Here is a 27,782-nt window from a genome sequence, read left to right on the forward strand (position 1 = left end):
TTGCGCAACACGCGTTTCTCGCTACAGCTCTATCGATTTTCTTTGCGCATCTCCCTGCCTCCGTGCACGGATCTCCACGTTTGTAAGACGCAATTAATGCGATTCTATTCGTGGGAAAGGGGGTTGCTCGCAAGATGTTCGGCAACCCCCCAGGAAATGGACCCTTTGTGCGTCTACTTGCACGCATAATGCTCTTCGACTGGATTAACTTTGGGACAAGGGCAAGAAATGGGTAAAATGATGCGCAGATGCTCCTATAGATTCGGGCGCACAAAAGAAGCAGGAACAGAATAGACGTGCCGGGTGTCACATTCGCAAACCAGTATAGATCACGTGGCTATAACCTTTCGAATGTAATGGTTGAGTATCCTGTTAAAAGCAGTCCTTAGTGCTTCTGACAGGACTGTCACAAGTACGTAACATTTCTGAAGTACGTCATCAAAATCCTTCAAAGAATAAACGTAGATACTGTTATATACTGTGTTAACTTAACTGCAATTGGAACTGCTACTGGTTACCTTATAAATTTCTCCACATAATTTTTTATTTGAGCGTCTTATTCATCACGTGGAACCACATACGTTACAATTATTGATAGATCGAGTGGGGAACAAATTGGAGCATGAAACGTAAACATCTATAAGGTTCAGAGAAACTTCAATCACACAGAAACTAGGATAAAACAACAATCAGAGGACGCAAGAAAGCTTTTAAATGTGACTGAAAATAAATGAAAGAAACTAGAGCGCTGATACTTTTCCTTAGTTTTAGAATCCCATCTTTTGGAACGCTGAGATAGACACAGATCCATAACATCGATAAGCCGGTCACGTGCAGCAAAATACAGTAAATTTAGCGAGCCTCGTTTATGCAACCACGAGGCCGACAAGGTAAATTTAGAATCTGGGATGTAGGCACTGATGCACGCCCTTCCACGATGCATTGTGATCTTTATAGCGTTCGTTTACCTTGCAATTCGCTTTGGATACTTCATGGTCCTTTAAATTAAGTTTTATCAGCCTTTCTGGCGCGCACAGTGACTCTGTTTTTCGAATCGGCGAAGATATGGAAAATAACGACCAAAGAAAGTAGTAAATAGGAAATTGGAAAGAATGGAGTCGAGTAACATGAATCTTTCGGACTCGAGAACGTTCTGTACGGGCGGATGCAGCAGGTAATCAATAGTTGCGGCGCTGGAGTTTCATACTCATATATATGTTGACGTCCGTACAATAAATATACGAAAGCACTCTGTTTTTACACATCGTGCTTTCGATCACGCGTGTACTCAGCCAGTGTTTGCTTTGAACACACAGGGACTGGATTAGAACACGCGATCATCCATGACCTAGGCTTACTAGGCAGCTCTGAGAAAATGTCAAAGGCTTATTGCCTGTATCACGCTATTTTTGGGAGGGGATACCTGTTTAAGAACTATAGAGATGAACGTGATTGGTGAATTATGCTGGTATCCTCGTATGCTTCTATTTAATATTCATCTTGAGTTTCCTCTAATATTGCTTTCAGCTCTTCTTCATAGTATTTAATAGAGTATCTGAAAAATGATAAACTTATGAAACGACTGTACCTTGAATTCCATTTGAAAATCTTTGTTTAGTAAATACATGATTTCGCTCGATAGATTATGTGTCACGATAGGTAATCTTTGTTTGCGATTACCTAATCGAGATAAGCTATTGTCTAAGTTGATACTGTATTTAAAAAAGAATTATTTAATCAGTTTCGAAGAATCGATAGGTTTCTAATAAGTTACGTCAGACGGCGTAACTCGGGAAAGTTTCCACCCTGCTTTTTTTTCTACGCAGTACTCCCCATGGGAAACGCCATAGACCGTTTCTATTGCAACACGTGCGATGTTTGTTGTGCATAAGTAACGAGGTTGCGAAAGTTGTACACGGGACAGTTTTTTTACTCTGCCATTGCCAATGTAGTTATACTGTAATTGCAACCCTTTCCACAGGAGAGACATGTTTCGTTACAAAATACGAGAGGGATGTTGCACTCTGTACATGGTTGTATAATTCATGGGGGATGTTCACTATTCGTGACAATCGAGAAGGAACGCGATATTTTTGTTGGGGGCAAAAGAAGAACTTCAATTTTTCTGGAAACTGCGTGTTTCTTGCTTTATTTACGATCGACTGCACAAGGGGCGCAGATGTGCTCCAGGCAGGAAATCCAACCCCCAAAGCTAGTACACAGGTGTGAGTGAAGCTTGAAATTCTAGAAGCGTCTACGAAACGCCCCGTTATCGATTCACTTCCTAACCAGGCCGTACCTGTGGATTCATCTGCGCAGGATTCTAACGACAAAAATAAACCCTATATTTTCACGTTACTACGTCTCTAAGAACAAATCTGCGAATAAGTCTGTTAAGGTTTATGCTGAGACCTTAGCGAAAGAGATTCCAGAAAGTTGTTATTCAAATAGAACCTCAGTATGAAGAGCACCCTTATTGAAATGAAAAGATATATAATAATATATAGGATACTTAGATAATATTAGTAATATTCTCAATGAGGACTTAGTTGTAGGTATCAGAAAAGGCCTTATTTCTCAATTTATATAACTTATATATTATATCTATAAGAGAGACTTTGAAGTCATGTATACAAACATGCATTCTTACAATAGTACTCTTATAATATTACTCATTCATACATTCTTAATAACTAATAAATAATTTGATGATTGAAGAAGTTATTTTATTGGTTAAAATATAACAATAGAATAACTGACCTTAATGTTCATGATTCTACAGTTATGTAAAGTGCAGATAGTGTGTGGATGATTTTCCATTTTAATGATACATAAAATATAAAAAGATGTGCGATATAAACGTAATGCAAGACATATGAAATTCGCGCCACTGTGCGCAGTGTACAACGACATCTTTGGCAACTTCGTGAATTACTGTGGAAGCGTCGTTGATCATTGCTGACGGATGGTAATAGATATAGAAGATTTAGTGTGCATTATAAGCAAGGTTCTTCTTTTCATTATATGTGCGTTATTTCCAAATTTCTGATAAATAAAAAATATATTATTTACAAGCAATATTTAGAATAAATATGTTATCTTCTCGTAGGATATATAGTACGTCAAGGTCTAGTTTAATCACAAAAAAAATATCAACTTCTTCAGCCACATCAGCAGTACTCAAATTCCATAGTTCATTCTTAAAAAAAAATATGCAACTTACTTTCCCTTGACTATACTTAAGTTGTCATCGATGCTGGGTAATGTATCGACTACGCCCATGGCTAGACCATCGTGATTGTCGTCTATTTCCTTCTCTTTCAACGCAAAGAGGAACTGGTAGGTATACGTCCCCAGAAGAGCGCCAAGAGTCGGTCCCAACCAGTAGATCTGAAAAAAGTTCCATTAGAAAGAAATAAACAGGAAAAAGTCATTATCGCAATCCTTATTGCAATCTAATCAGTACAGTAGCAAATATTTACACGCTTCTTTCTATGAAAATATGTCGACATATTGTTGGCTAGATAACAGTGGCACAAGCAGCCCTTAACTGTGAAGCTTGTGTCTTATCGAGTAGCCACTTGAAAGATTAGATCGAAAAGCTGCTAGATTATATCAGATATTACGTCGTAAGGATTTGTAAATCTCAGAGACTATAAATCAATAAACTCAATAAATCAAATTCTATAAATCAACTCTAATAAATCAAGACTCTGCTTACCCATTGATTCGCCCAATTTCCATTCCATAAGGCAGGGGCAAAGGTGCGCGCAGGATTCATACTGCAACCAGTATAGGGACTCTAAAAGAAAACGCAATTTTTATTCAGTTAGGTACCGATATTTTTGCTAAAAATCTTTAGAAACTTATGACCAAAAGGGAATATTTACCGCCGCGACAGAAATGCCAACAACAGAGAAACCAAATCTAAGCGCCGTGGAATCCGTGGTGTGCGCGCACCTAGGGTCCCAAGTCCCGCAGGCCGCGCAAAGTATGAACGATGTACAGAAGATTTCGATCAGAATCGCTGTCGCAATGCTGATATTAGGATGAACGACGGTCACGCAGTGGCCTATAGATGGGTCTGAGCGACCATCGTTGAATAGTTCAAGAGGGGTGATCAGCTGTGTGAATAAATATTAAAATAAAATTCATAATTAAGACCATTTTACTAGAAAAACGTACCATCAATGTTTTGTATCCAATAATTGCACCAAGAAATTGGCCCACTATAAAGAGCACACCTGTTGGGATACTTCTGACCCCAACGATTATTGCCCCGATCGTGACGGCTGGATTTAAATGGGCCCCGCTTATATGGCCCAACATCTGTGACAGAATTAGAATCTAGTTTTTCTAGGTATTCTATTTGATCCTCTATTCTTAACGTAAAATAATACATCTAATATCTCTAATCTTCTAAAGTGGTTGTAAAACGATATATTAAAACATGATCTCACCATAATCAGAAGATTGACAGTCATACCAAAGGCAATCGACGCCTGCAATTGTGAAGGCGGAGATGGGCCCATAGTTCCTAGGGAACCCATGCAACCAACAAATAAAAGTATCGCTGTGCCCAGCACTTCCGCGGCTACCATCGCAGTGGTGCCCTTCTCAACGATCCATAATCTATCTGCAATATAATCATCAAAATACTATTATCCTAGTTGGCCCTCTTGTGTTCTACCCTTCGTTAAGATTGTTCTTCTGCTCTTTATGTCTATTTCTAAATATAAACCTTACACTTTGTCTATCTACGATTATATTCTGTCGCTTTCTATTGTAAAGAGTTTATCTCGTATAAATAAATAAATATAATTGTAATTATTGTTAAAATGCTTCGATTACTTTCGTCAATCTTTGGGAACAACCACGGACACTTACCCCGCTTGTCGTCTGCCATGGTGCACGATAAAGTCTCTGAGGAAAACTGAGACACTACTGTGTTACATTAACCGTGGTATAATCAGCACTCGAATTACTGTAACAATACTAATCGTTGTCTATCGCTGTTCACCGATTATTCTTTATAAAAAATTAAACTTCTTATCAACGATGAACCAGCACTGACGCATTGCATACTTCTTCGAATCAGTGCAGCCACGATGTTCATTGGGTATTCTTACTGAAAGGTGGATCGAAGATTCTACTATTGCGGCTAGATTACAGAAAATCACGAAAACGTTCTTCAAACTTCAAACTCGGGTACTTTGTTCGAAGAAAATTGTACATGATTGTACTTTCGGCGACAGTAGATACTATAAAATACTATGTAGTTCCTATTTTACATCCGTAATACCAGATCTAATGCAATCATGTCTGCATTTGACGAACTTCCCTTGAATTTTCCACGGATCTAACGCCGTAATGTTGCAATAAATTGCCCATAAAATATTATTCCAACAAACTTTCGCGCAAGCGCGAATAGACGCTATTCTACAGCAGATTTAGCTTCGCGCTGTTAGTCGTTGAGAAGACTACTTGCTAGTGAAAAGGGGACAATTTTCATCGCCATGGCGGAGAACACAAAGTATTTGAAGAACCAACGAAATCAGAATTATAAATCGGATTTTAAGTACGCAATCAATATCCCTAGGATTCACTTAACGCTCATTGGTAATTGGCCATTGCAAAAGAGGGACTCCGTTTACGATAAAGTCAAAACGTTCATCCACATCGGCACAATCTCCGTTCTGATCAGTTTTTTCTACATTCCGCAACTAATCTACACGTTCGTAGATTGTGAGGACTTGAGTCGGTACACGTATGTGTTGGCCTCGCAATTCTTTACTTTACTGTCTATCATCAAGTATTGGGCGGTTATTATTAACAGGAAGGAATTAAGATACTGTCTGATGGAGATGGAGGCGTATTACAGAGACGTTGAGGAAGAGAGAGATCGATTGGAGATGAAAAAATGGGCAACAATTGGGCGAAACTTCACTATTTTCTATCTGAGTCTGATTTACGGTGGTGGCATCCCCTATAATAACGTGATGCCGTGGTTGGCTGACAAAATCGTCAGGGAAGACAATACTACTGTACTACCTCTCATTTACCAGAACGACTACGTTTTCTTCGTAATCGAGGACTCGCCATATTATGAGATCTTGTTCATCGTACAAATGCTGACTAGTACTCTTGTAATGACTGTCAATATTGGGATTCACACTCTGATGATAAATATCGCGATGCATTCCAGTGGGCTGTTTGCAATCACCAGCAGAAATATTAATGCACTTTTTGAAAATCGTCGAAGAGGATTACGTGAATGTTTGGAATGCGCTATTCGGAATCATGTGAAAGCAATAAAGTAAGAGTATTACTCATAAATATCTTTTACGTGATCGAGTGCACTTTTTCTTTAGATATTAATCAATTTTCTTTCGATAATATGAAGAGAGCCAGTGTATTCACGATGCAACTTGAAAAAGGGGCACTTTGCTTGAAAAAATAAGTAAACGTACATTTTATTACTTTTTTTCACTAACCCATTGAGATCAGGATATTCTTATCTACAGAAACACTGTAAAAATAGAAATAAAAATGATACCATTAAATAGCATACATTTTTTATACTACACGCTATAAACACATTTTAAATGATCAAAACCCGTAATGTGCACAGACATAGTCTTCAAAGGATTACTAATATAGTCAACCCTTTTCAAGCTATACTGTCTATTTATTAACATTTTGTGTCACTTAATTAGAATTATAATATTAATTAATTAGAATTACTTGATAAAAATGGAACATAGGTTCACCTCTACGGTCGAGAAATCATGGAGCTACGTATTCCTGTCAGAAATGGTTGGCATTACCCTTATCATATGTTTGGTTGAATATGGAATAGTTAGGGTAATAAGCAAACGCCTTTACAAAAATCAAGACACGCTTCTGTTGTGGGTCAGTTCATCACAATTTCGATTTTAGGACATACAAGATGGCAAGGTATTCACCACACTATCGTATATCGCATTGACATTGTCTTTCTTCGTAGTCGTCTTCATATTATCATTCATTGGCGAATGTATCAAACATGAGGTACCCTTTTCTCTAGCAAATTGGAAATAATTGTAATCATTGAATCGATTAATTTGTACCTTGTTTGCCCAAAGAGTGAAATGGTAGGCGAAGCAGCATACCTCATACAATGGTACAATCTACCCGACGATCTAGCCAAAAATGTGAAGATGATCATACTTCGATCCAATAAGCCAGTGACTTTATCTGCTGGCAAGCTGTTCGATATGTCGCTTCAGGGATTTTGCGACGTAATATTTTAAAAAAGCATATAATACTTTAAAACAAGAACGATATAGAAATATATTTAAAAAATGGAATATCGTAGGTTTGCAAAACTTCGGCAGCTTATTTTAACTTCTTGCGAACAATAATGACATGAAGAATCCTACAAACGCTTGTATACTTGAAGAATTGGAACACCAGTAGCGTGTAACACAAGATTCACCGCACTTTTTTACACAGGACGACGCGAAGTTATCATCGTTACACTTGATATAATTATCATCTAGTTAGTTCAAATGTTACTCTATAAGCCTAAGCGTACGCGACAAGCAATTTTCTCCGTCCAAAAGCTGATTACAGACTGAAAAATCTTTTTTTTTTTATTTAATGAATAAGAAGACAGTCGATACATAACATTCTGTTAAGTCTATGATCGGACTTCGATCGTGTCATTGACTTTGGATCAACGATTTCGGTCGTGTACACTTAGGCTAATGTATAAAAAACAAAGTATTATCTGTTTTACGTAGAAAAATATGTAATGATAATTGAATCTTATCAAATGCAGTTGATGACTTACAAAGAATGGCATTCATTTCACTAGCATACAGTCACTTCGAATCCAAACCCAAATACAAATTTCAGTCTTTTTCAAATCTTCTCTACAACATGAAGAAATTCTAAGCTTATAAATATAGAAAACGGAGTACAGAATCGGTAGAGAGCTTGCGCAGAAAATTCTGGTCTGGCAGTAGTCCTACGATTACACAATTACATGCAAGAAAAAAACCGATGATTTTGCTAGTGATTGATCAATTGATAAGTGGCCTTTGATAGTAGTGTACAACCCTTAAAACACAATCATGCAAGCGTAATTTTCTGTTCGGACATCAAATCGCCTCATCACGCATGCTTGGGCAGTTATAGGTATATTTTCAGTACGCTAAGGACAGCTATTCGAACTTTGTCTGTATGAGAAGAATCATGGCGAAGGTGCTCGGGCCAGAAGATCTAAACGAGGATGTAAAGTACGCAGTGCAATTCGCCAAAAAAATTTTGTGGATGATGGGCACATGGCCTTTGCCTCCCAATGCCCCTGCATCCGTGAAGATCAAAGTAAGAATAAAAAATGTGATCGCGTATTCTCTATTTCTCTTCACAATTGTACCAGGTCTGTTACGAATATTTTTGATATCGAAAGCGGGGGTGGAAAGTATAAAGATACTTGGCCCAGTTCTTAACTGTAGCATGCAATTCGCCAAATACACTATTCTACTGATTCGCTCCGAGGAGATCAGAAAGAGCATAGAAGTAATCGACGAAGACTGGAAAGCCGCTGACGAAACTGATCGAAAGATTTTACTATCGAAAGCAAGGGATGGACGAAGAGTTGTGCTTATGTCTGCCATCACAATGTACGTGAGCGGAATGGGTTACCGAACAGTCGTTCCTCTTTCGAAAGGAACCATCGTCACCGCGAATAACGTGACGATAAGGCCATTGGCAATGCCGTGTTACTTAATCTTTTTCAATGAGCAAATCACTCCAGTATACGAAATAGTTTTCATCGTGCAAGCGTTCGCTGGATTCGCCGTTTACTCAATGATCAGCGGTTCCGTCGGCATATGCACAATCCTCGTCCTACATGTGTGCAGTAAATTGAAAATGTTGGCGAACAAAATGACCGCGCTTACCGAAACAAAGTCTTTGGATAATTTAACTGTGCATAAAAAAATTGCCGATATTGTCGAATACCAGATAAATATTAAAATGTAAGTGACCATGTGAATGATTCCGCTTACTGACTCGTATTGCGAATCTTTCCAATTCTATTGCAGATTACTAGAAAAGATCGAAAAGATTACAGAATACATTTGCTTGGTTGAAACATTGGGCGGTGTCTTTCTCATATGTCTCGCGGGATATTATGTGCTACTGGTTTGAGTGTCATTGATAAATTCGCTAAAAAATATGTCATATAGAACATGTGTGAAATGTATATTATGTTTTAGGCATTGGGAGGACCAGTTGGCAATGTGATAATACATGCAACGATGTTGTATGCCTTAACAGTTCCTGTGTTCATGTTGTGTTATATCAGTCAGCTTCTTGACAATGAAGTGCGTGGAACTCCTTTGTCTGATATGTTTCATGCCTATTCTACTTACCTTAATCGTTGATCGCTCTGCCTCACAGGGTGTTCACCAGCAGGTGGGAAAAAATTTGGAGCATACATATATTTCTACCTGATAAAATGAGAAAAAAAATCAAAAATGATGAATTTGCAACTGTAATTTTCATTTTAGTCTTAACACCAAAATTAAAATTATCCTGTTAACATATTCACTGTACAGTCCCCTCTTATAGTATATATTATGATTCAATTACGTTTGTTATAAATGGACCAAAGATTTAAAGGTTTTAATAAAAAAATGTCCAATGCTTAATACTTAGCTGCGGGAGTGCGCGCATTCGATGAGTTAATAAGCGATTATTGAATCCCACCTGCTGTTAAATACCTTCTATAATTAAGTCCATTCACTAAGAAATTTTTTCCACAATAGAACCACAATGTTGGACAAACGTCCTGCACATTAGATTGGTATCGTCTTGACACAATGCAGGCTCGTTCCTTGGTACTTATAATTGCCACGTCCAATGTTTCTAAGATACTCACGGCGGGCAAAATGGTGGACATGTCTTTAGCAACCTTTACTAGTGTAAGTATATGGATATTTTTGTATTAATGAACCTACATTCTTAGCGAAATGTTTTTTAGATTATAAAGGTGTCAGTGGCGTATTTAAATATATTGCGAGAAGTTGTGTGAGATGAAGGAGAATGTAAGATAGTATGCGATATATTATGGTTTGTTAAATATTACATATCTTTATATTTTACGAATCTGTTCCAGCACTTTTTTCCTTTGTAATAAATTTCGATTATAGGGTACTTAATAGAATCCTTCTGTTTTCAAATATTCATGTTTTTAGAAGATTGTGTGAGATACCACTAATGTCGTTCATTACTCAATAAAATTGGGTCGTTAACAAACACTGAAATAAAAAACACGAATATCTCAACTCAACCAAATCGAAAAAATATTTATGAAAGACTTTGAATTTGAAAATCTATAGTATCAATCCACTGTTTCATAAAACCTAGTGCTTAGATTTACATACTTACATTTAAAAAGACCACTTGAACTTCTCATCGTCGCACTTAATACAATTGTCATACAGTTACATCAGTTCAAATTTTGATATATTACTAGCGATAAGTTTATCAAACTCTTTTAAACAATATAACAAAATTATAAATCACAGAAACAATAAATTGATCGCACAGGAAATTGGGAGTGAAACATTATTCGCCGGCACGGCAATTCCAGGAATACACAACAGATAATACACAAGGGTAGAACCACTGATTTCTATTTCAATAATTGCTCTTGCCATTAAAAGCACTTAAAAGTGATCTTCTATGGTAAATTCACAACCCTTACTATATCATCACGCAAGCGTAATTTCAGTTCCGTATCAAACAAATCGCGCATGCTTGGACACGTACAATAAACCTTTCAGTATACGCAAAGCAGTTTCTCTAGTTTCTTCTGCAACAAAAAAGCAAAGAGCAATGCTTGCACCAGAAGATCAAAATGAGGATTTGAAATACACGGTGAAATTTGCTAAAGCAATTCTATGGATTATAGGTGCGTGGCCACTGCATCCTGCAACCCCGACATTCGTCAAAATTCAAAACAGAATCAAAATCGTGATCGTATATTTTCTATTTTCGTTCACAATTGTACCAGGCCTGTTACGAATATTTCTAATAGAAAAGACTGCTGTAGAGATTTTTAGGATACTTGGACCAGTGCTCAATTCCATCATGCAATTCACCAAGTACACCATCTTGCTGTGTCGTGCGAAAGAAATTAGGAAGTGCTTAGAATTAATCGATCAAGACTGGAAGAACGCGGTTAAAGGAGATCGAGAAATTTTACTATCGAAAGCGAAGGATGGACGAAAAGTGGTGCTTATGTCTGCCATCGCGGTGTACGTGAGTGGACTGGGATTTCGAATATTCATCCCTCTCACGAAAGAAACAATCATCACCGCCGACAATCATACTATAAGACCTCTGGCCGTGTCATGCTACTTAGTTGTCCTTGATCACAATATTACACCTATATACGAAACAGTTTTCGTCTTGCAAGTATTTGCTGGTCTCGCCTCTTACTCGATGGTTACTGGTTCTTCCAGCATATGTACAATTCTCGTTCTACATGTTTGTAGTAAATTAAAGATATTAATGACCAAAATAAATAAGCTCACTGAGGGCAAGAACTTAGAGGAGGAAACTGTGCATCAGAAAATAGCTGAAATTGTCGAATATCAAATACAAATTAAAGGGTGAGTGCTTAAGTGAATCAGTTCCTATATGAATATATAATATTACAAATCTTTGCAATTGTATTGCAGACTTCTGGCAGAGGTCGAAAGGATTACAGAATACATTTGCTTAGTTGAGATACTGGGTGGTGTCTTTCTTATTTGCTTAACGGAATATTACGTGTTATTGGTTTGAAAGTCATTGATAAATTTTCTAAAAACAATATTATGTAGGTTGTGCTCAAACTTCATATTTTACTGTATGATTTTGATTGTATTATAGGCACTGAGTGGTCCAATTAGTAATGTGATAATATATACGATCATGCTGTATGCTCTATCAGTTCCTGTTTTCATGCTGTGTTACATCAGTCAACTTCTTGACAATGAAGTACGTGCGACTAACTTGTCTGACATGTTCAGTACCTTCTCTACTTTATCGTTGCTTAGACTACAGTATACAGTACGTTCAGGAAATTCATACACCCTTATCGTAAACCTTGTTAGGATGCTAACGATTATTGTTAGACGTCTGACAGACTAGGTTTATGATATGGATAAACTGAGCCCATTATTTTTCAGAATGGTCCAATATTAGGTTATTTGGAATACATAATTTACCTTGAGGATTAAGTACTCTAGAAGTCTAAAGTTGCTGTACTTTAAGGTTTTAAAGAACACGTGCGCTTCTGAAGTCCTTACCTTCGTATTCAACCGTGATTGACATATCAGAAACTTGAAGGGTGAAGATGATCCATCACTACGCAACCCTCGCGGTTCTTTACCCCCTTGGGCCTTTCCACGACAATCTCACCCCATACGCCTTCCATAACTACTACATCCTCCACGCGCCTTCCATAGCAACCTCAACCCCCACGCACCTTCCACAGCAGCCTCACCCCACACGCCTTCCATAGCGGCCTTACCCCACGCGCCTTCCATAGCAGCCTCACCCCACGCGCCTTCCATAGCAACCTCAGCCCCCACGCGCCTTCTATAACAACCTCAGCCCCCACGCGCCTTCCACAGCGGCCTCACCCCACGCGCCTTCCATAGCGGCCTTATCCCCCACGTGTCTTATAGTGGGAGATAGGCACACATTGTCAGAATAAGGACGAACCACGAAAACGGACCAAGTGTTCCTATTCTCAAATATTTTCTTTGCCTTCTGAGGTCATTTCTATATAAAAGAAGACTACTTAAATAAAGAAGTTAGATCTTAGTCAACCATGCACATCCTTGTTCTTCAAAGATCATTTTGATTAATCACTAGTAAGTAACAAACCTTTCCCACTTGTTTGGTTTATACGAGACTTCCCAAACGTACTGTAAAATCCTGAGTTATCACCAGCAGGCGAAAGGAAATTTGAAGCATGCTTTTATAGTGTAAGATAAAGAAAAAATGACGAATAATGAACCTGTATGTAATATGCTGTCTATTTGACTAATTATGAGCTTGGGCAAAACGAGTAGAAACAAAATTATCAGCAATATAACATGTTTTATAGTCAATTGTTTTGGTCATAGTATTTAAGGATCAGAAAATGGATAAATAAATGAGTGTTCTTTCTTCAATAGAGCCAGAACGTTGGGCAAGCATCCAACACGTTAGATTGGTATCGTCTTCCTACAAAACAAGCTCGTGACTGTGTACTCATAATTGCTATGTCCAATTGTTCCAAGATGCTCTCGGCAGCAAAGATGATCGATTTGTCTTTGGCCACATTCACCGATGTGAGTATTCGAATATGTTTTTAACAAGAAAATAACACTCCTTAAGAGACGTGTTTTCAGATTATGAAGGGGTCAGTAGTATACTTGAATATGTTGCGAGAAATGTGAGATGGAGGTCAAATGTAAGATAGTATACGATAAATTATATTCTGTAAATCTATTATAGTAAAATAAATGTAGTCTTCGGTGGTAATTTCATGACCCTCAATGTATCGTCACGCAAGTGTAATTTCAGTTTTCCATCAAACAAATCTCCCTATCGCGCAAGCTTCAATAAATACATATAATCAAGCTAATGTTCTCTATTGTTAAATATTGTATATGTATAGTTTATGAGTCTGTTGCAGTATTTTTGTCTTTACTTATTTGAGACTTCATTGCATGGAAACCAAAAGGCAGCAGTACCTTGATTTTGACAGTAAAGAAAAAGTTTAAAGTGAATTCCTTACATTCTGGTTAATTCTAGCTACTAGATAGGGAATGTGATCAATTATCATCGACGACAGAACAGGAATTATTTTCAAAACAAGCACAATTAATCCCTGTTTTGTGACAGTGCCTGGAAATTCAATAGAAATAAATATACTTACAACTACCCGCTAATAATTGCGACTTCGATTAGTTTTCTTGTTGGAAGGGTATCTCCCTGGCTATCCTCGATTCATCTACGTCTGCCTCATTGAAATATACATCAGGAAAATAATGATATGTTTGCGTCTTCTACATTTCCTCCCTTGCATTTACATAAAAAAGAGAAGAACTCATTTCAAACCATTCATTATTCCTAATAGCTAAGAATACAACAGGGGAAAAAAATGAAACAAAACTCGGTGATCCCTCCGAGAAATCTGCAAAATGTCAAATTACTACTACAAAACTTCTATTTTAATAGTCTCCCCTGTTTTACCCCTTTTCATTTTCCAAGGCAACTATGTCAGCGCAAGCGCACGATAGTCCAAACTGATGCTTTACAGCAGTAGTCATCGAAGTGATCGCAGTAACGCAAGAGCGTTAAACATTCGAAGATGACAATAGGGAATCTCAATACTACTGAGAAACCCTTCAATCCATCCTACAAAGACGACCTGAAGATGAACCTTCAATGGAACGTTTGGACATTGAGAACGATAGGCACCTGGCCCAGGTCCCTCTATCACTCCTGGTCAGATACTGTCGAACGTCTCTTCTTGAACGTCCTCTGCCACGGTCTGCTTGGTTTCATCCTCATTTCCTGCGGGATGTACATCGTTCTAGAAATCAAGGATTTCTACAACCAGCTGAAGCTAGGCAGCGCGCTTAGTTTCTTCATGATGGCGGTTATGAAATATTGCGTGCTGTTCATCCGCGAAGATGACATCCGAAGATGCGTGGAGCGCATTGAAACTGACTGGAAGAACATCAAGTATACAGAAGACAGGCAAATTATGTTGAAGAACGCGAAATTCAGTCGTCGACTGATCCTCATCTGTGGAGTTTTCATGTACGGTAGTGTCCTCTTCTATTATATCGCTTTGCCGCTCACGAGGGCAAAGATCGTCGACGAGGATGGCAATCTGACGTACAGGAGACTGGTCTATCCCTTTCCCAAGATCCTTCTGGACGCGCGTCGCAGTCCTATCAATGAAGTCTTCTATACGATTCAGCTATTGTCTGGTTTTGTTGCTCATAATATTACGGTCGCTGCTTGCGGCTTGGCAGCCCTGCTTGCGATGCACGCGTGCGGGCAGCTGCAGATCCTGATGGTCTGGCTGGAAAAGCTCGTCGATGGAAGAAAAGATAGTGAGCAGACGTTGGATGAAAGGCTGGCGAGCGTCGTGGAACAACATGTTCGAGTAATTAAGTAAGTCAATATTGTATAGTATAATACAATAGAAATCTCTTTGTTGGGTATGATAAGAAACAGATGTTGATTTTATTTAATACTGGTATCAAAGACGAGAGAAATTATTAAACTAGTGGAAAAATAAATGGTGATTAGAAATCACACAAGAGATTAGAAATCAGTACTTCAACATCATTGAAGTACAATAAAATCTTCCTAGTGATAAAGCATTATTTGTTGTCACATTTCAGTTTTATAGAACTCACTGAGGATTTACTGCATGAAATATCACTGGTTGAAGTTGTGGGATGTACTTTGAACATATGTTTCCTGGGATATTACTCCATGATGGTATGATGACACACAATGATGGTAGAATTTTCAGTCTTGAAGAATTTGTAATGGTTTCTTACAGGAATGGAATCCCAAAGAGCCCATCAGTGGTATGACGTACATCATACTACTTATATCAGTTACGTTTAATATTTTCATATTCTGCTACATCGGTGAGCTGTTGGCGGAACAGGTATATTTTTATTATTTTAACTTGTTATTATAATATTTGCGAATGGCAACAATAGTGAATGAAACTGCCATTATATCTTAAAGCTAATACAAACTTTGCCAGAGTTGAACATTTCGATAAAATTAAACAGAGAATCTTCTATGTTGTTATAAATAGCTCTTGATTTCTATGCTAAATATTGGTGGAACGATGTCCAATGTTATTATGTCCATATTGAATTGCTATTTAAAAAATATCTTTCTTTTTACTATAATTATAATATTACAATGAAAAATAAAAACAAACCATGGTTTGGTCACCATTGTATCATGACATATAAGTGAAAAAAGAACCTTTTAACAGACGGTGAAAGTTGGCGAAAAATCATATATGATTGACTGGCATCGAATGCCAGGGAAGAAGAGTCTAGCAATACCTTTGATGATGTCCATGTCTAACTCGACCACCAAGATCACCGCTGGGAATCTGATCGAACTTTCAATAAGTAGTTTCGGTGACGTAAGTTAAAAATTATTATCCTGTAATATGATTACGTGACATCTATATCTTCTATATCCACTGTCTAATTCTCTTTAAATTTCTCAATGGCTACGCAGGTCATCAAAACTTCGGTCGCGTACCTGAACATGCTACGAACATTCACTACTTAAGCAACCCTAAACTGACATCATTGATAGATCCAAATCACATTTTCATGAATATTGTGAGACAAAATGCATAGACACCTGACGGGCACCATTTTCGAGCATTAACTCTCTGCACTCGCAATGACTTTAGTTGAGTACATCAATTATGTTTCACTGTACGCTTAAACTACATTTTAAATACGATTTATCGATGAAAAATTTCATGTAAAATGTAAAGTTTAATGTAAAAATAAAAAAATTACAGTACCATGACATTGACAAATGATGGGAACTATATACGAGTGCAAAGAGATTAAGCCATTTTATTTCCACAAGGAACATCTCGCTACATCATTTTGACTAGCACTAGTCGTAATCCTTTGTACAGCAAAAGTTCTCTCAATGTTCTCCGTAGTGTTCGACTAAAGAACGATAATCGCAGCTTGTGTCACTGAACCCGTCCCGGGCCAACAGCGTCCACGAATTACCAAAGTTCATCCCATTTATAATGCATAAGGGGCAAACAGTTGCAACCCTTTGCAAAACCCATACTGAAGTTCGAGTTATCTGCACGCCACGTCTGCGTCCCTCTGAAGAGGTGTCATGAAAGACGCAGGCGCAACATTATTCTCTTTCGAATCATGATCAGGCAGAGCTTTTAGTATCAAATAATCTTTCGAGTGTGAACAATGCAAATGCCATTCCTAGACGTCGTACAAAACGGCAGGAACATATTAACAAATAACATGAACGATAAGAAATATGCTAATCTCAGTATTCAGTGGGCTCGTTGGTTACTGAAATCCATAGGTCTCTGGCCACAAGCTCCTAATGCTTCGATGCTCGATAAAATCTTCCATCGCATAATAAACGTCATTTGCTTTGGCCTGATACTTTTACTTTTGATACCTTGCGGCCTCTACGCTATTTTGGAAGTCGAGGACGTATACAATAAGATCAGACTCTTTGGGCCATTAAGCTTTTGCATAATGGCGATCACAAAATACTACTCGTTAGCATACCACGAAGAAAATATTCGCAAGTGCTTTGAGCAGATTAAGTGGGACTGGAAGAACGTCAGACATGTAGAGGATAGAGACGTTATGGTAGCGAATGACAAATTTGGAAGACACTTATTGACTGTTTGCTGTTATTTCGCGTATGGCAGTTTCGTTTTTTATTATATCGCTGTACCGATTAATGTGGGGAGAGTAACGGTGGAGGATGAGAATCTTACCTTTATCCCGCACGTGTTTCCTGTATCAAGATACGTAATTGACGCTCGCTACAGTCCTGCCAACGAAATCTTCTTTATCGCTCAGTTTTTTGGGGGTCTGTTAATTCATGGCGTCAGCGCAGTTACTTGCAGCTTGGCTACCGTTTTCGCGGTGCACGCTTACGGCCAAATGGAAGTACTAATGTGCTGGCTGAAACATTTAATAAATGGCCGAGAGGATATGTGCAAAACTGAGGATGGTAGAATGGTGGATATTGTGAAGCACCATGGGCGAGTATTGAAGTGTGTACAGATTGGACTTATTAATCTATATTTTTTTAAGTTTACACTCTTAAAACTGTTCATTTTATGAATTTAATCAGTTTGACTTCTGACAGACCCGATTTTCTATACGGAATGTTCGATAATAGGTGTCAGAAACCTGAAGAAATGATTCTATGTGACAGAATCAAACAAAAATGATGAATTATTAATTAGTAAAGACACCTAAAATGCGCATGAAATGTGTCTGACTTGGGGACTTATTCTACTGCTTCTGTGTATTAGCCAGATCAAGCGCAGCGATCTCAGAAGAATGAGACAGTGGAATAAGTCGAGTCAGACATTTCACCCGTGTGTTAGGCATTTATTCTGCAATTAATAGCTCAGAAACGAAGGCTCCAATGCAATTTTGTCATTCTTCATTTTCAAGTTATTTTAACTTGTAGAATCCTTGAAATTTCTGACACCTTTTGTCAAACACCCTGCGTAAGTCATCGAATATTGAGGATTATTTTCCTTCAAAATCTATTTCTCGCTTTGACGATTACAATTACAGATTTTTGACGATCATAGAAAAAGCGTTGCGACAAGTATCTCTTGTGGAATTCTCGGGATGTACATTGAATTTGTGCCTTCTTGGATACTACATTATTACGGTAAAGAAACACGAATTAAAAATCGATGTAAAAACATTAGTGCAAATATTGAATCCCTTGAATTCCAGGAATATGATGTGACAAGTATTTTAACATACACTGTGATACTCGCATCCTTTCTGTTTAATATTTTCATATTTTGTTACATAGGCGAGTTGGTAGCCGATCAAGTGAGTAATTTTAATACAATTATTAAAACACAATAATCCCTCGTTAAGTGAATATCTATAGCCACGCGTATTCAGTTAACGAAGGATTCATATACTTTCAAATACAAAATATTTAATGGTTCTTTATGCTTTCCTGTCAGTTCACAAACTATTACACAATATTCACAAAACGTAGCATGCTATTTTATCAAATGAAAGATTTCTGTAATCACTTTTAATTAAATTTAAAACAGTACGTACTAATTAGTATCCTACAACAGTGGAAAATGGTTGGTGAAGCATCCTACATGGCTGACTGGTATCGGTTACCAGGCAAACGAAAGCTAAACTTCGTCCTGATAATAGCAATGTCAAACTCATCGAAAAAGCTCACGGCAGGGAATCTCATTGAGTTATCCCTCAACACTTTCAGCGACGTAAGTATTCCACTATTATCTACATTCTCCACTCGAATCTGGAAATGAAAAAACTGTCTTAAACAAACAGGTTATTAAAACATCGTTCGCCTTCCTAAATATGTTGCGTACACTGATCTAAGAGTCTCTCCAAACAATCAAGGATGTTCATCGTTAATATCGATGTCCCATGATATTATAATAAACTTTAATCGTAACATTGTGTATCTATAACCCTTCTTGATATTAAATAAAAAAAACTGAACGTCTGAAAGAACGACATCAATCAAAAGCGAATATCTGCGACTTTAATCATCCATAAATTGACACGCCAAGCCTGGTTGAACGCCATCAGCGTCTGCTGACGCTCGAGAAATCAATTTATCGACGTTCAAGAACCATCCTTCTATCCACACTCATAATGCATAAAGGGTTGTAACCCTTTGCAAAAACTTGCGTTCTGCGTGCACGTCTGCACTCGCATTTGAAAGGGGTCAGGCGCAAGCGTAACATTATTCTCTTTGAAACCGCGGTCAAATCACGAGCTTTTAGTATCAGACGAGCTTTCAAGCCTGTACGATGCAAAATACAAAACGAACTGTGTCAAAGCACCCTATAAACGTGTACGACTATGAAAAATATTTGGACATAAGCGTTAAATGGAGTCGCTGGCTCCTAAGACCGATAGGTCTCTGGCCACAACCGCCCGAAGCTTCGATAGCCAGCAAGTTGTTTTACAGGCTGATAAACGCTGCGTGTTTCTGCCTGTTAAGCTTCCTTCTCATACCTTGCACTCTGTACATGGTACTAGAAGTGAAGGATTTCTACAACAAGGTGAAGCTCTCCGGCCCGCTAATTTACGTCGCGGTAGCACTCGTGAAATACTACTTCTTAATCTCTCACAAGAGAGATATTCGCGAGTGCATTGAACGAATCGCATGGGACTGGAGAACCGTCACATATGTCGAGGACAGACATATCATGTTGGCAAACGCAAATTTCGGCAGACGACTGGTGATTTTCTGCGCCTTTTTCATGTACAGCGGCTCCATGTTTTATTACATCATTGTGCCCATTAGCGTTGGGAAAGTGACGGCTGAGGATCAGAATTTCACTTATATTCCCCTGGTGCTGCCCGTCTCGACATACATAACCGATACTCGTCACAGTCCTCTTAACGAGATCATATTCTCCATTCAAGCGTTAGGGGGTGCCTTAAAACACGGTATCCCAGCAGCCGCATGCAGTTTGATTGCAACCTTCGCGGTGCACGCTTGCGGTCAGATGGAGGTACTGTTATGCTGGCTGGAACATTTGGTAGACGGTCGGGAGGATATGTCCAAGACCGTGAATAAAAGAGTTGCAACGATCGTGGATCAACACGTGAAGATACTGAAGTGTGTAAAATGCGTCTATAGTAATTGTAATTTAAAATGTATTTTAGTACAATTGATGAAGGAGAGAGATTGAAGAAGGGACCTAAGATTCTGAAAACTTAATGCCCCCGTCTGATCTTAATATTTGCGTTTACAGATTTTTGGCGCTCATCGAGAAGGTGTTGAGACAAGTGTCTCTCGCTGAGTTCTTAGGGTGCACTTTGCAATTGTGTCTTGTTGGATATTACATTATTGTGGTATGACAGTATATTTCATTAATAATATTACCGTGCAGTCTTCATCTTGTCTATGCTAGGGGCCCCTTTTCAAGATCCCTTTAGAATCTTTTATTCATGTTTTAGTAAAAACTAGCTTATCGTTCTCGTGTGTATTTTTGTCAACTCTTTGTAAGTTATCTATTTCGAAAGATGTCAATGGCCCCTGCTATATTTTGGGAAACACTTCAAACATCGTGTTTCTAATATTGCAGGAGTGGAATTCGAAGGATGTTACAGCTGCCGTGACATACATTATTATATTTGTGTCTTTCATTATACACATCTTCATATTCTGTTACATAGGCGAATTAATCGTCGAGCGGGTAAGACTTTTCCTCAATTGCAGGGCACGTAAGTGGTCTTTATACTTTTATAGCAATGTGTTTCTATGAGAGTTTCATCACCTGTTGCTTTGAGCTTCTATATACCTTACTATGTATCTAGAAAAGAAAGTCTGTACTAAACAGATTCACATCTGAAATTTGAAATGAGAATTAACGTAATAAACGAAAGAAATGTTTTATAATAGTGCAAAAAGATTAGTGAAATGTCATACATGATCGATTGGTATCGATTACCTGGAAAAGAAAAACTGGATTTAATTCTGGTGATGACGATGTCCAACTCCACGATGAAACTCACAGCAGGAAATCTTATGGAACTCTCACTCATTAGTTTCAGCGATGTAAGTGTTACTAGTAATATTTATACTTTTATAAATGTTTTAATGTATAAACTATCTTGAATGAATAGATCGTCAGGACATCGGTGGCTTTCCTCAATATGTTGCGAACATTAGCTTGAATCCAAAATGATGTTCTAATAATATAATACTGATGTGCCATACGAGTCTAAGAAATATTATTTGTGTTGTTGTGTACTTTTACCCTTTCATTAAAGGTTTAGGGAAAATTATATTTAAAGCATAACAAGACTACTTTTTGTCCTAATTATAATAAGTAATACCAGTGAATTAAGTGAAGACAATGATAAAGGAAGTATATACTTTATATTTAGCTTAATTCACTGATAAATAAAATCGACTTATATCACTGTCGGAGGGTCCCACGGAAAAATCCGAAACCCGCAAGAGAAACTCTGCGTGTATGCATGAACTAGTTACACGATAAGAAACTATTTACAATGTGAACATTTTAAATATCTACAATTTAAATAAATACTCTCAGGATCATTTTCGTAGATTAACAAATAATACCCTTACCATATCGTTCTCCCTGCATTCAAGAACATCCTCTTCTCAATAGTCACACACCCTGAATCAAAATCTCAAATTATGCACTCATTACACCAACCCAAAACAGAACGTTTACTACTTAGAACTGCCAACTTCTACCAACTCCGATCGACGAATGTTCAACAGTGCATCGCCAACTAATCGCCACGTGGTTGTCCACAGAAGAAAAAACTTGTATCGCAACTTTTAGCGACGTGAGTACCATGAAAACCAATCTGTAATGGGTATCCCGGCGTTCCACTAATTATTGCAATTCTTCCAGGTTTTCAAAACATCCTTCGCATATTTCAATGTGCTTTGCACGGTTGCAATGTAAATTTCCTCATCCTCTAAACAATTATATAGAAACTTCTGTAGAGTGCAAAAGAAGGAACTGTATTCATGGTATATCAACTAAGCTTTCATAGAACTTGAATCTACACAGTATTTGCTCACCGAAAGCGCAGCTTACTCAACATAGATCCGTTCGCCACTGCAACAAGTTACACAGTCCAGACGAATCGTCGGAGAACGGTCGTCCAGCATAATCTGCGCAAGCGTTTATGTACTTGGTGCACCGTCCCTTCCTTGCTTTCTCTACTTGGTTTAACAGTACGTACTAATTAGTATTCTAAAACAGTGAAAAATGGTTGGCGAAACGTCTTACATGATTGACTGGCATTAGTTACCAGGAAAACGAAAGCTAAGCGTCGTCCTAATAATACCAATATCATATTCATCGAAAAAGCTCACGGCAGGAAATCTCGCTGAATTATCCATCACCACTTTCAGCGATGTAAGTGTTCGACTATTATCCACATTCTCCAGTCGAGTCTGGAAATTAAAAAACTCTCTTGAACAAATAGATTATTAAAGCATTCACCTTCTTAAATATGTTGCGTACATTGATCTAAGAATCTCACCAAACAATCAAGGATGTTCATCGTTAATATCGATGTCCCATGATATTATAATAAACAATAATCGTAACCTTGTGTATTTGTGTCCCTTTTTGATATTAAGATAAAAAAACTGAACGTCCGAAAACGAGACAAAATAAAATGTGAATGTCCGCCACTTTGGTCAATCATAAATTGATATACCAAGTCCGGTTGAACGCCAACAGCGTTCGGCAGCGCTCGAGAAATCGATTTATCGACGTTCAAGAGCCATCCTTCTACCCACATTCATAATGCATAAAGGGTTGCAACCCTTTGCAAAAACTTGCGTTCTGTGTGCACGTCGACATTCGCTTCTGAAAGGGATCAGGCGCAAGCGTAACATTGTTCTCCGTGAAACCGCGGTCAAATCACGAGCTTTTAGTGTCGGACGAGCTTTCAAGCCCGTACGATGCAAAATACACGACGAACAATGTCAAAGCACCATATCGACGCGTACGACAATGAAAAATACTTGAAACTGAGCATCCAATGGAATCGCTGGCTCCTAAAACCGATGGGTCTCTGGCCAAAATCGCCACGAGCTTCGATAGCCAGGAAGTTGCTTTACTGGCTGATAAACGCTACGTGTTACGGCCTCATAAGTTTCCTTTTTGTACCTTGCACTCTGTACGTGATGCTTGAAGTAAAGGATGTCTACAACAAGCTAAAGCTGTCCGGCCCACTAATTTTCTGCGTGACGGCGTACGCAAAATACTACCTCTTAATCTCTCAGGAGAGAGATATTCGCGAGTGTGTTGAACAAATAAGACAAGACTGGAGAACCGTCACACACGTCAAAGACAGAGACATTATGTTGGCGAACGCAAATTTCGGCAGACGACTGGTGATTCTCTGCGCCTTTTTCACGTACAGCGGCTTCATGTTTTATTACATCATTGTGCCCATTAGCGTTGGGAAAGTGACTGCTGAGGATCAGAATTTCACTTATATTCCCCTGCCGCTGCCCTTCTCGACATACATAGCCGATACTCGCCACAGTCCCTTGAACGAGATCCTGTACTCCCTTCAAATGTTTGCTGGTGTCCTATTACACGGTATCCCTGCAGCCGCATGCAGTTTGATTGCAATCTTCGCGGTGCACGCTTGCGGTCAGATGGAGGTACTGATGAGCTGGCTGGAACATTTGGTAGACGGCCGGGAGGACATGTGCAAGACCGTGGATAAAAGAGTTGCAACGGTCGTCGATCAACACGTGAAGATACTGAAGTGTGTAGTAATTGTTATGAATGTATTAGATACACATGTATTTTAATATAATTAAGGGAGGAGAAAGATTGAAAAGGGAACCTGCGGTACTGGAAGCTCAATAACTCAGTCTGATCTGAATATTTGCATTTGCAGATTTTTGGTGCTCATCGAAAAAGTGATGAAACAGGTATCTCTTGCTGAGTTCTTAGGGTGCACTTTGGATATGTGTCTTCTTGGATATTACATTATTGTGGTATAGTAGTATATATCTTTAGTAATATTACTGTGCAGTCTTAATCTTGTTTGTGCTATGGATCCCTTTTCAAGATCCCTTTAGATTCTTTTATTCATGTTTTAGTAAAAACTAGCTTATCACTTTCGTGTGTGCTTTTGTCAACTCTTTGTAAGTTATCTATCTCAAAAGGGGTCAATGACTCCTTGCTATATTTTAAAAAACACTTAAAACATCATGTTTCTAATATTGCAGGAGTGGAATTCGAAGGATGTTACAGTTGCTGCGACATATATCGTTATACTTCTGTCTTTGATTTCCAATATTTTCATATTCTGTTACATAGGCGAACTAATAATCGAGCGGGTAAGACTTTCCATCAATTGCAGGGCACGTAAGTGGTCTTTATACTTTTATAGCAATGTGTTTCTATGAGAGTTTCATCACCTGTTGCTTTGAGCTTCTATATACCTTACTATGTATCTAGAAAAGAAATTCTGTACTAAACAGATTTACATCTGAAATTTGAAATAAGAATTAACGTAATAAACGAAAGAAATGTTTTATAATAGTGCACAAAGGTTAGTGAAACGACATATATGATCGATTGGTATCGATTACCTGGAAAAGAAAAACTCGATTTAATTCTGGTAATGGCGATGTCCAACTCAACGATGAAACTCACAGCAGGGAATCTTGTAAAACTCTCACTCACTACATTCAGCGATGTAAGTATTACAAATATTATTCGTACTTTTATAAATCTTTTAATGTACAAACTGTCTTGAATGAATAGATCATCAAGACATCGGTGGCTTTCCTCAATATGTTGCGAACTTTAATTTGAATCCAAAATGGTCTTCTAATAATGTAATACTGTTGTGCCATATAAGTCTAAGAAATATTATTTGTATTGTTGTGTACTTTTACTTTCTGTCCTAATCACAATAAATAATGCCAGTGAATCAAGTGAAGGCAATGGTAAAAGAAGTAAGTACTTTATATTTATCTTAATTTCTCCGATAAATAAAATCGACTCATATCGCTACAGTGAGTTCCACGGAAAAATCCGAGACCCGCAAGAGACAATCTGCGTGTATGTGTAAACTAATTACACGATAAGAAACTATTTACAACGTAAACACTGTAATCCAATCAGTCTACAATCCAAATAAATACTCTCACGATTACTTTCGTAGATTAACAAATAATACCCTCGCCATATCGTTCTCCTTGTATTCAAGAACATCCCCTTCTCGATAGTCACACACCACGAATCGAACTTCTCAAACTACGCACCCATTACGCCTACCAAAAACAAAGCGTTTACTGCTCAAAACTGCCAACTTCCTCCAACTCCGATCGATGAATGTGCAACAGTGCATCGCCAACTAATCGCCACATGGTTGTTCAGAGAAGAAAAAACTTCGCGCACGCGCCAACTACTACCAAGACCAATGCACCGAGATTAAGCTCACTTGTTCATCAACCACCGTGATACCATCATGCTGGATTCATCTGACGAAGTTTTGGCGACCAACGCCACCCATCTAAAGGATTACGAGTACAGTGTGCAACTGAATCGTTGGTTTCTAAAGCCCATAGGCGCTTGGCCTAGGCTAAAAAAATCGACTAAGACGAACAAGGTCCTCGTGAAACTACTAAACTTCGCATGCCATTCGCTAATCATTTTCACTTTCGCACCGTCCCTTCTATACATCCTATTCGAAGACACAAACATGTACGCGAAGATGAGGGCCATCGGACCAATGAGCTATTGGCTGATGGGCGAGTTGAACTACTGCTGTCTGCTTATGAAGCAGAATGATATCCTTCTCTGTGTGAAGCACATAGAGAACGACTGGTGCAGTGTCAGACATGCCAGGGATCGTCAGCTGATGCTGAAGAACGCAAAGATCGGTCGTTTCATCGCGTGCATCGCCGCCTTGTGCCTAAACCTGGGTGTGCTGTTGTACAACACCATCGGCTTCCGTAAGACCGTGTTCCATGTGGGGAACGAAAGTCACACGATGTATCGGTTACCTTGTCCATTTTATACGAACCTGATGGAAGTACGATACAGTCCTATGAATGAGATCGTCTTCGGGTTACAACTGCTCTCTGGTGTTATCGTTAATTGCACCACGATGGGTGCCTGCGGATTGGCAGCGATTTTGGCGATGCATGCCTGCGGACAGTTAAGCGTGGTGATGTCCAGGCTCGAAGAAATGGTAGATAATGGGAATGAACAGCCATCTGCTCAGGAAAAGTTGGCATTTATCGTGGACCACCATTTGCGCACTCTGAGGTATCGCATTTTTTCGTTATATGTGGATTGGATGGTTGTCTCATCGATACGTCAGCACAGTTGATTGGTGTGCCCGTGTGGAACGCCTTCTGGTCCCAAAGAGTTTAGAATTGGATACAGAATTTGTTCTATGCGGTTAAGTGAATTAACTGAGCTGACTGTATAGTATAAAGACTATGAAATCGTAAAATGTGAATTCGATATGTATGATTGTAAATTATGGAAAATCTTATTTCTGGAAATTAATTTCAGTTTTGTAACGTATATAGAAAAAGTTATGAATCTAATATGCCTCGTTCAATTAATGGGCTGTACGTTGAACTTGTGCATGCTTGAATATTATGTCCTAACGGTATGTTCAACATTTCGACAAGTTAATAGAGATAAATGATATTAAATAATATTAATTCTTTAAATTATTTAGAATACATATTTCTATAGCTGAAGCAAAGAATGATAGAAGCTTTGAATCTCCTATAATATTTCTATAACTGCCTAGTTCATTGTAATTTAACTTCCTAGGAAAAATCAAAGGATACCATGGCCTCGTACGGCATTTTATACACCTCTATGACTATTAACATCTTTATATTTTGCTACATCGGCGAAATACTCACAGAACAGGTAAAGCGTCACTAACAAAGGGAAATACCAAGAAACGAGCGATCACCTAAGTACAATTTGAAATTCTCCGAGAGAAAGGAACAGTTTATCCAAGCATTCACGTTCTAACAGTGTAAAAAGGTCGGCGAGAAAGCGTACATGACAGAGTGGTATCGCTTACCTTATAAAACAGCGGCAGGTTTGATCCTGGTGATCTCAAGATCGAGCACAGTGACTAAAATCACGGCAGGCAAATTGGTGAACATATCTATCGCAACTTTTAGCGACGTGAGCATCGCAAAAACAAATCTGCGAGGGTAGTCCCTGCGTTCCACTAATTATTGCAATTCTTCCAGGTATTCAAAACATCCTTCGCATACTTTAACATGCTCCGTACGGTTGCAATGTAAATTTCCTGATCCTCTAGAAAATTATATATAATCTTCTGTAAAGCGCAATAAAATGAACTATAAATTTTCATGGTACATGAATTTACACAGTATTTGCTCGCGGAACGCACAGCTTA

General features: G+C 38.3%; 6 protein-coding genes and 1 pseudogene across 8 annotated transcripts; 6 read left to right on the top strand and 1 right to left on the bottom strand.

The window, feature by feature from the left end:
- Positions 1-2,979: 2,979 nt before the first annotated feature.
- On the bottom strand, positions 2,980-27,521 carry LOC143181045 (aquaporin AQPAe.a). Of its 3 annotated transcripts, none has more exons than XM_076381232.1 (8): positions 18,921-19,055; positions 17,594-17,783; positions 4,461-4,636; positions 4,186-4,329; positions 3,891-4,124; positions 3,722-3,802; positions 3,224-3,390; positions 2,980-3,045 (listed from the first exon to the last, which is right to left on the bottom strand). In XM_076381232.1, the coding sequence occupies exons 3-8, from the start codon at positions 4,599-4,601 to the stop codon at positions 3,021-3,023; spliced, it is 792 nt and encodes a 263-aa protein (XP_076237347.1). In that variant the 5' UTR covers positions 4,602-4,636; positions 17,594-17,783; positions 18,921-19,055; the 3' UTR covers positions 2,980-3,020. The 3 variants fall into 3 exon arrangements, with proteins under 3 accessions (XP_076237347.1, XP_076237348.1, XP_076237349.1); XM_076381233.1 differs by lacking the exons at positions 17,594-17,783; positions 18,921-19,055 and adding exons at positions 13,973-14,115; positions 14,518-14,595; XM_076381234.1 differs by lacking the exons at positions 17,594-17,783; positions 18,921-19,055 and adding an exon at positions 27,438-27,521.
- LOC143180124 (uncharacterized) lies at positions 5,517-10,084 on the top strand. Its single transcript, XM_076379656.1, has 19 exons — positions 5,517-6,316; positions 6,765-6,864; positions 6,940-7,050; positions 7,125-7,280; positions 7,358-7,408; positions 7,459-7,514; positions 7,566-7,603; positions 7,681-7,764; positions 7,823-7,898; positions 7,953-8,054; positions 8,092-8,181; positions 8,235-9,026; positions 9,093-9,192; positions 9,267-9,400; positions 9,451-9,544; positions 9,609-9,642; positions 9,709-9,716; positions 9,819-9,974; positions 10,034-10,084. The coding sequence occupies exons 1-19, from the start codon at positions 5,517-5,519 to the stop codon at positions 10,082-10,084; spliced, it is 3,033 nt and encodes a 1,010-aa protein (XP_076235771.1).
- LOC143180125 (uncharacterized) lies at positions 14,408-21,533 on the top strand. Its single transcript, XM_076379657.1, has 23 exons — positions 14,408-15,222; positions 15,456-15,555; positions 15,620-15,730; positions 16,073-16,228; positions 16,327-16,366; positions 16,408-16,433; positions 16,508-16,581; positions 16,622-16,660; positions 16,721-16,801; positions 16,874-17,010; positions 17,065-17,832; positions 17,916-18,032; positions 18,071-18,099; positions 18,215-18,340; positions 18,411-18,444; positions 19,221-19,299; positions 19,412-19,510; positions 19,567-19,573; positions 19,628-20,472; positions 20,609-20,708; positions 20,942-21,052; positions 21,259-21,414; positions 21,483-21,533. The coding sequence occupies exons 1-23, from the start codon at positions 14,408-14,410 to the stop codon at positions 21,531-21,533; spliced, it is 4,101 nt and encodes a 1,366-aa protein (XP_076235772.1).
- On the top strand, positions 17,824-19,612 carry LOC143181047 (uncharacterized). Its single transcript, XM_076381237.1, has 2 exons — positions 17,824-18,680; positions 18,941-19,612. Exons 1-2 carry the CDS (start codon positions 18,468-18,470, stop codon positions 19,142-19,144), a joined length of 417 nt encoding a protein of 138 aa, XP_076237352.1. The 5' UTR covers positions 17,824-18,467; the 3' UTR covers positions 19,145-19,612.
- Positions 22,527-22,877, top strand: LOC143180126 (uncharacterized; annotated as a pseudogene).
- On the top strand, positions 23,275-25,192 carry LOC143180589 (odorant receptor 4-like). Its single transcript, XM_076380436.1, has 5 exons — positions 23,275-24,131; positions 24,267-24,366; positions 24,601-24,711; positions 24,918-25,073; positions 25,142-25,192. The coding sequence occupies exons 1-5, from the start codon at positions 23,314-23,316 to the stop codon at positions 25,190-25,192; spliced, it is 1,236 nt and encodes a 411-aa protein (XP_076236551.1). The 5' UTR covers positions 23,275-23,313.
- Positions 25,851-27,666, top strand: LOC143180127 (odorant receptor 4-like). The gene is made up of 5 exons (XM_076379659.1): positions 25,851-26,653; positions 26,906-27,005; positions 27,176-27,277; positions 27,389-27,544; positions 27,613-27,666. Exons 1-5 carry the CDS (start codon positions 25,851-25,853, stop codon positions 27,664-27,666), a joined length of 1,215 nt encoding a protein of 404 aa, XP_076235774.1.
- The last annotated feature ends 116 nt before the right edge of the window (positions 27,667-27,782 follow it).

Source organism: Calliopsis andreniformis, chromosome 6, assembly GCF_051401765.1.
Source record: "Calliopsis andreniformis isolate RMS-2024a chromosome 6, iyCalAndr_principal, whole genome shotgun sequence".
Classification (NCBI taxonomy): domain Eukaryota; kingdom Metazoa; phylum Arthropoda; class Insecta; order Hymenoptera; family Andrenidae; genus Calliopsis; species Calliopsis andreniformis.

Bases quoted from the DNA above. Each gene is read 5' to 3' on its own strand.
- LOC143181045 (XM_076381234.1), bottom strand. From the start codon at position 4,601: ATGGTAGCCGCGGAAGTGCTGGGCACAGCGATACTTTTATTTGTTGGT. The intron at 4,330-4,460 runs GTGAGATCATGT...ATTCTGTCACAG, and splicing joins CTGTCAATCTTCTGATTATG to ATGTTGGGCCATATAAGCGG. The intron at 3,803-3,890 runs GTAAATATTCCC...GTTTTCTTTTAG, and splicing joins TTGGCATTTCTGTCGCGGCG to AGTCCCTATACTGGTTGCAG.
- LOC143180124 (XM_076379656.1), top strand. From the start codon at position 5,517: ATGGCGGAGAACACAAAGTATTTGAAGAACCAACGAAATCAGAATTAT. The intron at 9,027-9,092 runs GTAAGTGACCAT...ATTCTATTGCAG, and splicing joins TACCAGATAAATATTAAAAT to ATTACTAGAAAAGATCGAAA. The intron at 9,975-10,033 runs GTAAGTATATGG...AATGTTTTTTAG, and splicing joins CTTTAGCAACCTTTACTAGT to ATTATAAAGGTGTCAGTGGC.
- LOC143180125 (XM_076379657.1), top strand. From the start codon at position 14,408: ATGACAATAGGGAATCTCAATACTACTGAGAAACCCTTCAATCCATCC. The intron at 15,223-15,455 runs GTAAGTCAATAT...GTCACATTTCAG, and splicing joins CAACATGTTCGAGTAATTAA to TTTTATAGAACTCACTGAGG. The intron at 18,341-18,410 runs GTAAGTCATCGA...TTACAATTACAG, and splicing joins CCTTTTGTCAAACACCCTGC to ATTTTTGACGATCATAGAAA.
- LOC143181047 (XM_076381237.1), top strand. From the start codon at position 18,468: ATGTACATTGAATTTGTGCCTTCTTGGATACTACATTATTACGGTAAA. The intron at 18,681-18,940 runs GTGAGTAATTTT...ATCCTACAACAG, and splicing joins GCGAGTTGGTAGCCGATCAA to TGGAAAATGGTTGGTGAAGC.
- LOC143180589 (XM_076380436.1), top strand. From the start codon at position 23,314: ATGCAAAATACACGACGAACAATGTCAAAGCACCATATCGACGCGTAC. The intron at 24,132-24,266 runs GTGTGTAGTAAT...TTGCATTTGCAG, and splicing joins CAACACGTGAAGATACTGAA to ATTTTTGGTGCTCATCGAAA. The intron at 24,367-24,600 runs GTATAGTAGTAT...CTAATATTGCAG, and splicing joins TTGGATATTACATTATTGTG to GAGTGGAATTCGAAGGATGT.
- LOC143180127 (XM_076379659.1), top strand. From the start codon at position 25,851: ATGCTGGATTCATCTGACGAAGTTTTGGCGACCAACGCCACCCATCTA. The intron at 27,278-27,388 runs GTAAAGCGTCAC...ACGTTCTAACAG, and splicing joins GCGAAATACTCACAGAACAG to TGTAAAAAGGTCGGCGAGAA. The intron at 27,545-27,612 runs GTGAGCATCGCA...CAATTCTTCCAG, and splicing joins CTATCGCAACTTTTAGCGAC to GTATTCAAAACATCCTTCGC.